General features: G+C 36.3%; 2 protein-coding genes across 11 annotated transcripts in view; one reads left to right on the top strand and one right to left on the bottom strand.

The window, feature by feature from the left end:
* The window catches only part of LOC122061026 (GDP-mannose transporter GONST2-like), a 7,655-nt gene extending 2,326 nt beyond the window's left edge, over positions 1-5,329 (top strand). For 8 of the 10 annotated variants that reach the window (XM_042624188.1, XM_042624182.1, XM_042624187.1 and 5 more), the window contains 8 exons: positions 860-1,061; positions 1,508-1,647; positions 1,873-2,002; positions 2,789-2,887; positions 3,086-3,240; positions 3,357-3,473; positions 4,691-4,788; positions 4,932-5,329. In XM_042624188.1, the coding sequence (XP_042480122.1) occupies positions 860-1,061; positions 1,508-1,647; positions 1,873-2,002; positions 2,789-2,887; positions 3,086-3,240; positions 3,357-3,473; positions 4,691-4,788; positions 4,932-5,014 (1,024 nt within the window). In that variant the 3' untranslated portion in view covers positions 5,015-5,329. Of the gene's footprint in view, positions 1-859; positions 1,062-1,507; positions 1,648-1,872; positions 2,003-2,788; positions 2,888-3,085; positions 3,241-3,356; positions 3,474-4,690; positions 4,789-4,866 lie in introns of all 10 variants that reach the window. The other 2 variants (XM_042624189.1, XM_042624190.1) reach the window with 2 other exon arrangements.
* Positions 5,330-7,544: 2,215 nt separating this feature from the next.
* LOC122060520 (transcription factor MYB64-like) lies at positions 7,545-9,604 on the bottom strand. Its single transcript, XM_042623631.1, has 3 exons — positions 9,197-9,604; positions 8,979-9,105; positions 7,545-8,506 (listed from the first exon to the last, which is right to left on the bottom strand). Exons 1-3 carry the CDS (start codon positions 9,553-9,555, stop codon positions 7,670-7,672), a joined length of 1,323 nt encoding a protein of 440 aa, XP_042479565.1. The 5' UTR covers positions 9,556-9,604; the 3' UTR covers positions 7,545-7,669.
* Positions 9,605-14,029: the final 4,425 nt, after the last annotated feature.

The following is a 14,029-nucleotide window of genomic DNA, read 5'->3' as shown; positions in this document are numbered from 1 at the left end:
AAAAAAAAGAAGAAGAAAAAGAAAAAGAAAGGAAGAAGAAGAAGAAAAAGAGTCATTCGATGTATATTTTCATTTTGGGTGATTTTTCCCTTGGAGTTATTAATTGTGAGCTTATTCCTGCCACATATGTTACACTTCTCTTTTATATATATATTTTTTTAAGGGAAAAGAATCTCCATGACACCAGAGTACTATTTCCTCTCCCCTTCTCTCACCATGTGAACCCTACATAAATATACCGTTCTCCGCACCGGCATTGGTGTGGTGTGCAGATCCCTCCCGACCCCCCCCCCACAAAAAAAAAAATATATATATATATATTTGCATCGTGGGGAACCTCTCCCTTTCTCTAATTATTTATCATTTATGCTCAGGGCATTAGGAAGGAAATTATTAATACTCTGTATACTGTTAGTGCATTCTCCAGAGCGTATATTGAAACTTCATAATATTTTTTGTTTTATGATATTATTTATTATTTCTATATTTTCAAGGACCTTCAAATTCCTGCTCTGGACTCTTTTTTATTCTTCCATTGGTTGCATTAAAAAAAAAAATTTTTTTTTTTTGGTAAGATCCTGTTTGTCTTTATTATTGGTTCTAGATGTAACTTTTCTTACTAATGACCTGGATTTGTTTTTTCATAGATCTAAATCATTCTTTGCATTTGAAGATCTTGCCTGAAGCTGCTTGTAGGCCTCTTGAATCATGTAACATGATTGGCTGAATTTTTGAATATGTCATCTGGACAATCTGAAAAATCCAATGAGATTTATATGAAAATTATCAGTGTGTCATTCATTTTTCACTTGACTTGGTGTCTGAACCCAATTTGTTTTCCAATATAACTATTTCACAGAGGAAATCTATCGGCAGTTGGTGCTGATCTCATTCTTCGGGTTGATGGGGATGATACACGGGAACATGACTCTGAAAGAAAATCTGGACCGCTTCTGTCTGGAATAGCTTACTGTCTTTGCTCGTGCAGCATGATATTGCTTAACAAAGTTGTACTATCAAGTTATGGCTTCAGTGCAGGAATATCATTGATGTTCTACCAGGTGTTCTTGGCATGCCATCCATGATTCAACTTGTTTCAAATGGAAAAAACAATGAAAATGGCTTCTCATTTGTTTTTTTAGTTAACAAAAATTATCCAGAGGGGATGATTTTTTTTTTGCCTGGATGCCGGTAACAGCGGCCCCAAGTTTCACAGACACTCTAATGAGTAGTGTCAACCTTGTATTTCATTCTAATCTTCTTAAATATTAAGGTAAATAGGGAGCAGAAATTTAGGTTACCTTTATGCTGTTCTGCATTTTTGAATATCCTCAATACCTGGGTGTGCTGTAAAATGTTACACCTCAGGATAGGTTAGGAGGTGGGACAAACCATTTTCTGCTTCCTCTCTAGGAGATTTCTATCTCCGTATACATGTGTGTGCACATACTCGTTCTTTGTTTCAAAATTTAATACGACCCTTTTTTCCTTGCTCTATTTGCTGTAGAATTTTGTCAGTGTCGTGGTGGTCGTTGCATTGAGTATCTTTGGAGCAGTCTCTACAGAAAAGCTCACGTGGAAGCTTGTTAGAGTTTGGATCCCTGTCAACATAATATTTGTGGGTATGCTTGTGACTGGCATGTATAGGTATGATATGCAGATTGCTCTACTGTCTGTGTTACTCTTTTTAGGACTAGATTTAGGCTTGAGCTGAGAGAAGTACTTCTTAAACATGAAGAAAATGAATCTGTAGAACAGAAATACATATAGTGTTGAGTAAGAGTTAACATTGTCTAACCTCTAAATTTTTTGATTGAACTTCAATACCTTATGATCTTCTTCACTTGTTTTTTTTTTCATTCATCTTTGCAGTTTGAAATACATAAACGTTGCCATGGTGACAATCCTGAAGAACGTGACAAATATTTTAACAGCAGCTGGAGAATTATATATTTTCCAGAAGCGTCAGAATCAGAAAGTGTGGACTGCAATGTTCTTGATGGTATGTCATTCCCGATGCCTTGTGTTTTCTTTCATGAACTTTTAACTTATTGGTCTTTAGTTTTTCAGGAAATAATCTATTTGTTGGTGATTATTCTTTGCTAGCATTTGAAATCTCCTTTTTGCTTATTTGAGGCTAAGAAGTTGATGATCCTGATCTTCTGTCTAATCCACTGGTGTTTTCCAAATGTTAGCACACAGAAAAAATTATATCATCCCTTGCAGTGGTGACAAAGTAACTGGGAAATGAAAAAGAAAAAGAAAAAGCTGAGAAATACATATTCATTAAGAGTTGAGACTTGAGGATTAAAAATTCTTTGCCTAACAAAAGTACGTGTCTACTTGAGGTAGTGTAGGGTGGCAGATCATGTATGTTAGGGCTTACTCCATCAGTTAGTTTTTCTTTTTTTCTTTCTTTTCATTCTTTCCATTATCGTTTCCCTATATTTACAATGGAAAAGTAACCGAACATAACCTTAATGTTGGGTAGGAAGAAAATTAAGATTGAAAGCTGTCGTTATGATTGTTACAAGGGACTTATTTATCTTTGGACCATCAACCATGCCATTACTTTTTTCCTGTGAAATTAGCAAATGTAAGTACAATTCTAACAACCTAAGTATGCACTTTTTTTGTTTTTTCATAAGTGACATCAACGTAAGCACCCCTACATGGAGAATGTAAAGTTATCAGGAACTTCATTTTGACCTTTTTGACAATAAATTGTCTATTTTTGCTTACTGTCATTTTAAATTCTTGGATGCTAATGTTTTTCATGTCTATGCAGATCATCTCTGCTGTTAGTGGTGGAATCACTGATATTTCTTTTGATGCAGTGGGTTATGCCTGGCAAATTATGAATTGCATTTTTACAGCAAGCTACTCTGTATGTTTGTTCCACATACACACTGCTTAATCTCCGTTCTATTTTGGTTTAGAAAGAGGGTTTGCACTCCTTGCTTCCTTCCAATTGCTGATTGATCTGAATCTTTCATCTTTGAGACAGCTGACCTGATCGAGGGTCCGCAACTCCTAATCTCTTTCCAATTGCTGATTGATCTGCAATGTTTCATCTTTGAGACAGCTGACACTGCGGCATGTAATGGATACAGCAAAGCAATCAACAAGATCTGGGTCTCTTAATGAAGTTACAATGGTGTTGCTAAACAATGCATTGTCTTTACCCTTTGCCATCTTCTTGATTCTGATACTCAATGAATGGGAATATGTATATAAAGTGTAAGGCTAGACTTGGCCCTTATGAAGAATTCACCTACTACTTCAACTTGGATCACAAGTTTATGGTTCACTCTTTTGCATGCCAGCTTTCTCATGTATTGTATTTCAATTTGCAGGGATGTAATTAGGATACCAATGTTTTGGTTTGTGGCAACAGCCAGTGGATTGCTTGGACTTGCCATTAGCTTCACCTCTTTGTGGTTCTTAAATCAAACAGGCCCCACCACATATAGGTATGGTTCAACAGATTTTAATGTGCATTGTAACTGATACATGACCATGTTGAGATTATGCTCATATACTTTTTATACTTCCATCGATTTATTTCTGTATGATACATCATATACCAGTGTAATCTCTTACCAGTCATAAGATGATATCCAGTGGATATGAGAGGTCCTTGGCTTAGTCTGGATGGTTCTTTGTATCCATCCACCCTGACCTCACACAAAGCTGCAATGATATTTTGTGGGGTAAGACTTGAAGTTGTCAGGTGATCGTAATCATAGCCCACTTAAATTGCTGCCAATTCTGTCAACTCTTGCGAAGTCATAAATTTGAACCTGTTGTTAGTCAGGCAGCAGTAATTCACAAAATACCCTTTCTGGCAAACTAGAAAGGAATTTAAACAAAAGAAGGGGAGATAGAGTAGTGCAATAGGAAGGTAGGAAATAGACGGAAATTATTTATATCCTTAAATTAATTTAAAGAAGATTATAAATAAGAAGAGAAACTAATTGGGGAACCTCATAAAGAGGGAAAAAAAATGTTTATTTAGTATGCAGCTTAGATTATAATAAAGAAATCTTACATATAAGATGTTCAAATAACATATTTTGAGTGCTAATTAAATAACTCATGGGAAAATGGAGGTATAAATGAAGTTACATAAACAGAAATAATCTATGCAAAATGTAGGTTGATAAGGTGAACCGAGTTGCAAGTCACAGAAGCCTACCCCTTTCTTTCTGGTCTATAAATTATGAATTTGAACCGGGATATTAAGTAACTGTGATCGCGACCAGATTTGTCTATAGTGCTTGACCTTGGGAGTTGGGATCCGGCTCCTCTCCTAAGTGCCCATCGCCTAGGTCTTGCGGCTCTTGCCCATAGCTACTTGGGTGAGCACCATGTGTCCAAGTGAGGATCCAATGGTTCTCGACGCCTCGCTTTTCGCTCCTCTGTCAGCGCCTCTTTGCCGTGCCTCTTTTCAAAGCGTTGGATCTTCGCCTGGACACATGGCGCTCACCCAGGTAGCTATGGGCCGACCTGGGCGATGGGTGCTCAGGAGCAGAGCCGAATCCTGAGAAGTTGTGTGTAAACATGCAAGTCTGATATTCTTCAAGTTGTCTCCGACCCTTGAGGCTTGATCATGACTGTCTTTTGGACACAGGAATTTGTTTAGATTATTTCTTCTGTTATGTGCTGCTAACATTTTGTTCTTTCACAGTCTAGTTGGTTCCTTGAACAAGATACCCATATCTCTAGCAGGAATAGTGTTGTTCAATGTTCCAGTCAGTCTTCCAAATCTCTTCAGTATACTTTTTGGTAATCAACTGAAAAACATCATCACGACTCCATGACTATTAATTGCTTATATGTTAATATCTCTTCTGTGTTAATCAGGCTTGTTTGCTGGAGTATTCTTTGCGAAGGCTAAAATGTCCTAATGCCAGTAGCTTGTTGACTAGGTTTGGAAGAGTTGGCATTGGTCGAGTCTTGCAAACAAGCGGCAAGAAAAACCATATCTCGACTTACAAATGGGAGTCACTAATTATTAGAAATGGGCAATAAATTGGTGCTTGCGACTTTGCAAGCAAGCTGCAAGAAAGATGTCAGCAGCTACCTGGTGTTTGTGGATAGGCCAACAAGAGAAGCCTTTCCCTGCACTTCTACTTCAGATATTAGTTACTTCCAGCACAAGAGAAGAAATGGGAGGGAAAATCATTCTAGGCAAGAAAAGCTTTGTAATGTACCGAGGCCAGCTGACACAGAAAGACTAGAAATCACCATCAAAGGAGTCACGAGTATGAAATTTGTTGTGACATTCTTCTAACATTATTAACAAACTTTGGTGCCACTTATTATTAATGTTTCAAAAGCTGCTACCTCCCCCACCCAGCCATAACACCACTCATTCAACCACTACTCACACCACCAAAAGGAGGGATAAGCCCGTATGAGAAATAAGCAACTCGGCCAGCGTAATCCTCCTTTTGCTGGTGAAAGCTGTAGTCATATTATCTTCATAAGGTTCTTCAAAAATTATAGTTGCAGGGGAAGGGCGGCAACAAGGGGAGAATTTTGAACTTTGTGGGATTGCAAAACCATGACTGATTCGGATTGGTCGATACAGAACGAATATGGCTATGGAGGTGGCTGGCAGTCGCTGTTGATCAAATGCTAGGTGATCTGCTACCCAGATGGCCCAAAAATAATATTTTTTTTGAAAAAAATCAAAAGTCTAAAGCAATGGATCAAAATCAAAATGGTGAGTGGTGAGTGGTGAGTGGTGAGTGACAGTGAATATTCAACGGCTAGAAAGGTTTGACATATACCTCGGCAATTGAATTCTCACAGTCAATCACCATCTCCCCACAGACTATTTTGTTCCAAAGCAATGCACCACACGAGGGCCTATTGTATTATTTATATATGAAAAATGATGTAGTTAACCAAGGCAAAAGCCCAGGCCACCAATCAATGCCACTTAATTCTTCTGTGTGAAAAATGCTTAGCTTCTGACCCTACAATGAAACACTACTCTCCTGATCATATTGGTGAACTAGAATATATACCCAATGCCATATCTAGCGCGAAACATCCTACCTTCGCCTGACAATAGATCTCACTGGCCTCCCAATCCAATCAGGACATTGGGTCATGAGCCCTAATGCAAGGTGATATATTTAAGAGTATAATAGTTCTATTCAAAAACGATAAAGAGCGAGGTGTGCTCAATCGACACAATACAAACTTTTCAAAGCTTTAAAAGGGAGAAGTTTTTCAAGACTTCAGAAAAAGAGAAACCCATATTCAATTCAATAATTCCCTTTTTTACTTTATTCTCCCATTACATATTAATAAGAAAACAAAAACCTAAACAAACCCTAATCAATCTCAACAATCTGATCTAATTAAACTCCTAAAGTTGAGATTAAAAGCAATAATAAAGCCCTAACTTACTTTACTATGGCCTACATTAATTAAATAAACTACTTATGGACTTGGATTAACCCATCAACCAAATAGAAACTAGAAAATAATTTAAATCCTTTAATTAAAGCTAATTACAATATATAATTAATCATAAATTAAAATAAATAATAAGATACAATCCACGCTTGCATCACTCGGCAATAGTTCTTTGCTTCCTTTGGATGATAAGGAACCAAAGGCCCTGGACATGAGTTTCATGAATGAAAAAAAAATATAGGAAAATATTTTTCTTCACACATGGGAGAAGGTTCAACTTCAATCACTCATCTAAGGTCATTATTATTGTGCTTAATACACATTTCAAAGCTCCTAAACCCATGGGCTAAGGGATTTTTTATTCACCATGGGTGAAGGGAAACTGCCACCTAAAATATATTGGTGTGAAGATTTTACGTGAAGATTCTGGAATCGAAAGGGCGCGTGGTAGCAGAATCTCATGGTGCCAATGAGGTGCATAGAAAGACGATACAACTTAATATTTTATCAAAAAAAATAATTAAATAAAGAAAGAGAACTGAATCCATTGAGCAGATAAGCTAAAGATGATAATTTAATTCATGATCCTTCACACCTCTACAAAAGAAAAGGATTTAACAATGAGATGGTGGAGGAAACTAATAAAAAATATTGAAAATTCTATTCCAATTCAATTAGAGAAGCATGCCTGGTGGCAACTAACAAGTCTGTTCCTGCAAAGTTGGGAAGTAAGAAATAAAGAAGATCAGGAAGAAAAAGAAATTTCTTCCTGTTGTGTTATCTTTATCCTAGTGCAAGTTTGATTTTTATTGGTTTTCTTGTACTGCAAGACCATATAGCCCTTTGTATTTCAAGCAGTTTTGCATAATCGATTTAAGTGATCTTTGTTGAATTTTTAGTGGAAAAGTAGATATTTTTACGAGAATATATTAAACAAAGGGTATAGTTTTCAATCAATTTCTAACATTTCATATAAAAAATTACACGAAACTAATTTCATGAAGTCAAATATATATGTGAAAAGAAAGCTACAGATATTAAATGAAACCAAATAAAAGTCTAATGTGCAATTCTTATCGATTCATAAACAGTGAATTTGGACAAAATTATTCAATTTGAAGTCACGAGAAAGAATGAGATTGTATTTTATCTTTACCACTAACCCAATTATTCAATTTGAAATCCATTGACAATACATCTAAGGTGTATAAATATATACACACCCTCAGTTAGTTCACATTCCCAAGTATTGGAAGCTAGTATTGCTACTTCTTTGAGAGAATTGAGATGAAGAAACCATCTCGATCAAATCCATCTCCTCCTTCACAATTGTAGGAGTTTTATCCCTCATCAGCTCCATGTTTGGGTTTAAGTAATCAGGGTTGGTGGAAGAAGGAGAACTGAATCCATTGAGCAGATAAGCGAGATAAATATCTGACCACAGATGTGATCCGCTTGTGTCTTCCAGCTTTAGGAAGTCATTGCCATTGTTAGCATTACAACCTATATTTGTGCTTGGGTTGGTAGAGGAAGAAGAGCCAATAATCTCATCCATATTAATGAATGTTTGGTCATCAATATCATTGAAAGAGTAGAGAGAATCCAATGAAAGAAGCTCTTGAAGTTTCCCATAAAATGGTTCTTCCTCTTCTACACAACCCACAATAGAGCCATCTGATGGTTGTTTGTGTATGCTCTCAAAGAGCTTCTGTATGAAGAGTAGTTCTTCATTATAAGAGTGGTTAAACAAAGATGGAGATCCATCCATTATTGTGGAATATTGAGATGGTTCTGGAACTGATGATCCAGTTTTGGTGGTGGAGTTGTCATTCATGAGGGTCTTCCTTCGGATGTAATCTTGTAGTAAAGAGATTTGAGCTTTTTCTCCATGGCCTTGTGCTCTTTTGTTCTTTCTCCTTGAATTCTGCCTTCTTTTAGTAGCATTCCAATGGTTCTTTATTGCATTTTCAGTTCTCCCAGGTATTCTCTTTGCAATCTCTGCCCATTTGTTCCCAACCTTTTCATGGGCTTCAATCAACTGTCTCTCTTCTTCTTCACTCCATGTATCCTTCTGTAACATGCAAGTCACCCACCCAGAGATTATGAGAAAATAAAGAACTGTAACCAATTAAAAGCACAATTTCATGCATGAAAGACATCTAGGCTCTAGCTATTCACCCAATCAACATAAAAAACCTTTTATAAAGGTGAAACTCTTTTTAACAACTCACATGAAAAGTAAACTGATAAGGAAGATTACAGGAGAAAACTAGGAAATGAAAGTGGCATAACTGAAACTGTAAAACAGATAGAAAGGATCTATAACACCAGAAAACCCACTTTAGGGTGTTTATCGCTGAACTGAACTATTCAATAGATCAAGAAAGTAAACCCAAAACTCTGCTAGACAAGAAGGGTTCTAAACCCAAAATTCATGGAGAACTTATAAGAAACCAATTAGGGTATGAGAAGCATTTAAGAACTTAAATAAGATTTAAACAGGAAGAACTCCACAACTTTAATTAGAAGAACAAATATCAAACCTTGATATCAGGGCGTAGATGATTATGCCATCGTTCTCTACACTGCTTCCCAGCTCGACCCACCAACTTCTGTGCAATCTTAGCCCATTTTCTCTCTCCATATTGCTTCACCAATGTTACCAACAACCTTGATCACAGCAACAAAAGAGTACTTATAAGTGACAAGCAAAAAATAATTAAAAAAAAAAAAAAAATTTGTTTCTCTTGCATTGCATTACCTATCCTCTTCATCAGTCCACTGTCCTTTAATCAGGTTTACCGAAGCACCACCTCTCATTCTCTTCCCCATCTTATGACCCCTCTCATCTGAAACGTTAAAACACTCTTGTCCTTCAGCAAATAGCCCATCAACAAATCTTATATCTTGAAGAAGAGCACCAGAAGAAGAAAATTGACCAAACCCACTTGCAGAACCAAGTGTTTCTCTAATTCCTGAACTCCTCTCCATCTGTCTCTGTGGAAATTCTTTAGTGCTCCACAGAAATCTATCAATGGCCGTTAATGGTGGAGTGGGTCGATGAAAATGAGGGTGTTCCATCCCTGAATGTCCATAGCCGAAGCATCCTCCTCCGTCCATGAGAGCGTCGAGTAGGGATTAATTTAGGGTGGCTGTGTTCTTGCTTTTTATTCCTCCTCTGGTAAGAAAATGCAGTTACGAGAATGAATCTTATATCCAGTGTTTATATGGGTCACATGATTTAATAGCCGTTGATCTGATAGTCCATCTAAGGGCTGGGAATTGATAGCGGCTGTAACGCCTCAGCTTCCTCCCCGGACAAAAGTGAAAGAGAGGAAGAGTGATTAGTGGGTTCGTTACTAAGCACACATTAATTATTAATTAATTAATTAGTTAATTTTTAAAATTGCAAAAGGATGGCGAATGAAGAAGGAGGAAAAGGAATCTTTGGTTCTTCTTAACTAAATTTGGCGAGAATTAGAAGCTCCCTCATTAACACGATTTGGAATTTCGGATAATGATGATGGTCTTTAAATGTAGAGTAAAATGACTGGTATACCCCCCCAATCCCGCATGGAAGAGACCACCTCGGTGGTCAAACCGAATACGTACGATACGTAGTGGGTGTAATAGTTTAGGTTCAACCATTTTCAATGGTTCACCCAACCACTATGACCAAATCGGTCCGATCTGGAACAAATCGACTAGATGGGTACTATTAGAATTGTGATTATTCTATTCTTTGGTATTAATATTAGAATTGTAATTCAACATACTATTTAAGACGTTTATTACCACGTTTTCCACATTAAAATCACAATTAAGTTTTGCTAATTGGGCGGTAGAGTCATTTAATACTTTTTTTTTTTAAATTAACGTACCAGGTATGGTCAATGGCTTCTTTTTCTCCTCTGAGGTTGGTCAACTTCTTATGGAAATTTTTTTGGCCAATTAACAATGGAGAAAGTTTTATTTCATCGGTGGCTGGCTGAATGATGGTCTAGATGTGACACAATCACTTCCCACCACTCTCCCCCTATATTGTACGTTGTGGATATGCCATAAGAAAACTCGGTCCATTAACAATTTACCATTGATTTGGGATTTATTTTTTTGGGGGTGTGGGGTGTAGGGTGTGGGAGGAGGGGAGGTTCAACCGCCCATAATGCACCAAGAATGACATAACAAAATTCATTTTCTACGTGGATTGCCTAGGTCGATTCAATATTTATGTTTGTATATGTGCACATGGGCTCCAACTATTTTGCTAACAATGGGATTTCATCATAGGCCATAATTCCTATCTTGTCACGTAAAAAGGAGGATCAACCATATGATCATGCTTGGTTTCAATCAGTCTCCCACTAATTTAAGGTTCTACACAATTACAATATTGTTTAATTAATTGTAACTCATGGGTTTGACATGGACCTGTTTATATTTGATCGGTCGGTTATTAGTCCATATTATGGGTGAAGTTAATTGAATTAACAGAAGCCTATGATTGGTCTTTAGACGGGTTAACAGGGATATAAATGGATTTGTAAACAAGCCATAACCAAGTTGATCAAATTGTAAATGGACTAATCTGGGTATAAATGGTTAGTCCCATTCAAGAAGTTTAACCTTTATAAAAGATATATCTTGTTAACTGAGTGGTGAGTGGCGATTCGTTTACCCATTAAATTCAAAATTTGAAAATGGATCTTGGTGGAAAGTGGATTGGCTTCCCAAACTTGAAAGTCATCATCAACCAAGATTACAAATGAACCAAATTTATCCATAGTCTTCTCTAGAATCTAGATACATAGTTTTCAATGACTACCAACCGATTTGCTAATCTGATCTATTTTATACACTTAATTGTTGAAGTTTTGCACAAAAGTAATCAATCTCACATCAAATGTTAGTGGCCTAATGTGAAGACTTAGGTTGTGTTTGGTATGTATTCTTGGAATGCATTTTGGATCAAGAACACATTCTAGACTGTTAAAAACATTGTTTGGTAAACATTCCATTATCAAAATTCTGGAACACGGTAAAAAATGCATCCCATTCTGGAATGGATATTTTCCCATTCTGCATTCTGCATTCTCCATTCTCTTGGCATAGCCTCGATGAAAATAGCTCCGCCACTAATCTTATGAAAGACACCTTCGCTCCCAAGGAATAGCGTCTCATTCTTACAAATCTCCAAAAATTAATTTTCTCTCTCTAAAAACTGCTTCTCTCACCCCAAATCTCTCACTTTTTCTCCTTCTTAAGATCTCCTCTCGAATCCAAAATCCTAGAATCTCCTATTTTCCTTGCGATCTTTACAGGTTTGATGTATGTTATACTATCTAAGGAACCAATCAAAATTTTATATTTTTATTTGTGAGTTATTGATGTAATATGGTCTGGATTTTCACCAAAGAGATTCTGCCCATGAGGTGTTTGATAAAATCTATGAGCATTGTCACATAAAAAATGTATTTTATCTAAACAATATTCTCATTTTCAGTTAAGAACACATTCTGTATTTTCATAATGGAAATGCACATTCTCATAATGGGAATGTGATGAGTACATTTATGTGTGAAATCTAGGGTAGTAAAACATGCATTTTACATATTTAGAATGGAGCTACCTTGGGTTTTACTTTCTTTTTGCAGGTTTTATATTTTCAAAGCCTTAAGGATTATCGGGCGTTATATCTTCAATTTTACACGTAAAGAGGTCTATTTCTTTTCATGGTTGCGAAGATGACGAAATTCTGAGCAAGATGGACGTGTTCAATTAAAAGTACACATTCGTTTGGTCACCCGTACAAATGGTTATTCTTTTCGGGCCAGAAAAAGAATAATGGATTAGAACTAAATCGAGATGCAGAACCAGCCCATTTGTAGTTGTCCCAGAGGTACAAGGAATATTTCAAATGCCAACAAGGATCAATGGACCACATCCTTAAGTGATTGAAGATTCGTTTTTGCTAACAACAACTACCTAGCGTAGTTGGTGAGCTATGGTGTGCAAAATTTCCTTGCTCACCAAGAGGTCTCAAGTTTAAATCTCATGGTTGTTTTTTTTTTTTAGAGAATTTTGTTGAAGATTTTCTGTTTTTCACTCACTTAAAGCACTAAGGGCATGGAGGGGATTTTCACATCAAATTAGAAGCAAGAAAAATCGTGGAAGGGTTCCTGCACAAGAAGAGAAGAAAAAAAAAATAAAAAAAATAAAGATTGTCCAAATCTTCTCTCTCCTCCACATCATCACCAAAAGATTATCCAATCACACAAAGCAAGAAGGAAAATCGTCCATTGGAGGGAGAAAAAGAAGAGAAATAAATTAAAAAAAAAAAAAGAAAGAAAATAAGCAAACAAATTATAGGAAAAGAAATTTTCCTCTTCTCTCTCCTCCACCTTAGCACTTTTGGTCTCAAAAGATCTCATAACCAATCGTGGGTTTCTCCCTTTTAGGAAAGAGAAATTTGTTACCCTACCTTCTCATTCCCTATAAATACAACTCATATAAGAGGAGGGGAGACAATTCATTCTTCTTCTAGTTTTTTTAGTTGCTCTCTCTTTCTCTTGCTCTCTCCTTAGTTTTAGTTCTTCTTAATCTTTTCTTTAATCACTTTTGTAATAGTTTTTTTTTTCAATTAATGCAAGCACTCTTTTATTTTTATTCAGCCCTTTTCTGTTTATGATTTATGCAATTGATTTGTAATTTTTTAAGTTATAGTTCTAGGCTTAGATCTAGGTGACAAGATCACGAGCCGTTGAACAATTTTTTTTTCAAGATTTGTTTTCTCTAGTACTAGAAATTTCAGTTTTGGTTTATTCTAGATCTGATTTTTAGTACTTGTAGTATTTCAAATCGATCAAGTTTTCAGTTCAAGGGTTGAAGTTCATGTAAGTAGGCTCCCTCAGTAGTCTTCTCTCCCCCCTCTCATTCCTTCTTCTGACTACCCTTTCTTTCTTAATTTAGGATTTTAATTTCAGTCGTTACATTATTGCTACCCCTTTTCCCCAAGGTTCATGGCTGATGTATGTGTTGGCTTTGCCCTCCTAGCCATAGAACCATCGATTTATTATTTTTATTGTAATTTGTCTCCCTTTCCCTAAAACCAAGTAGAGTAACCCTCGTAAGAGTGACTCTCTGGTCAAGTAGGGAAGCTCATATTATGATGCATCCCTCGGGCTAAGTAGAGAAACCTACTTGTGAGTCTCTCTCTAGCTTTCTCTCCTTTCTTTTATTTTATTTTTATTTCAGCATTTTTTTCTTTTTTTTAATTGCATGGGTTGTTTATTTTCAGTTATTATTTATTTAATTTTAATTGCGTGGCTTGCATCTTTAAATTCTTAGATGACGAATGGTTAGGATGTTATTTTAGATACATATGTTTAGGACGGTAATTAGAATTAGATCACAACCATTAATTGGTTCACTTTCGCATTATTAAAAGAAATAAAAAAATAAAGTGACTGCTCTTCCTGTATTCGACCTGTAGCTACACTGATCCGTACACTTGTGGTTACATTTTAAATCTCAAACAGAATGCATACCAAACACAGACTTAAAATGACTTGGGCACCCTCTCCTTAAAACCTAT

This window comes from Macadamia integrifolia, chromosome 14, assembly GCF_013358625.1.
Source record: "Macadamia integrifolia cultivar HAES 741 chromosome 14, SCU_Mint_v3, whole genome shotgun sequence".
NCBI classification, from domain to species: Eukaryota; Viridiplantae; Streptophyta; class Magnoliopsida; order Proteales; family Proteaceae; genus Macadamia; species Macadamia integrifolia.
This window is presented reverse-complemented; position numbering and strand designations above follow the sequence as displayed.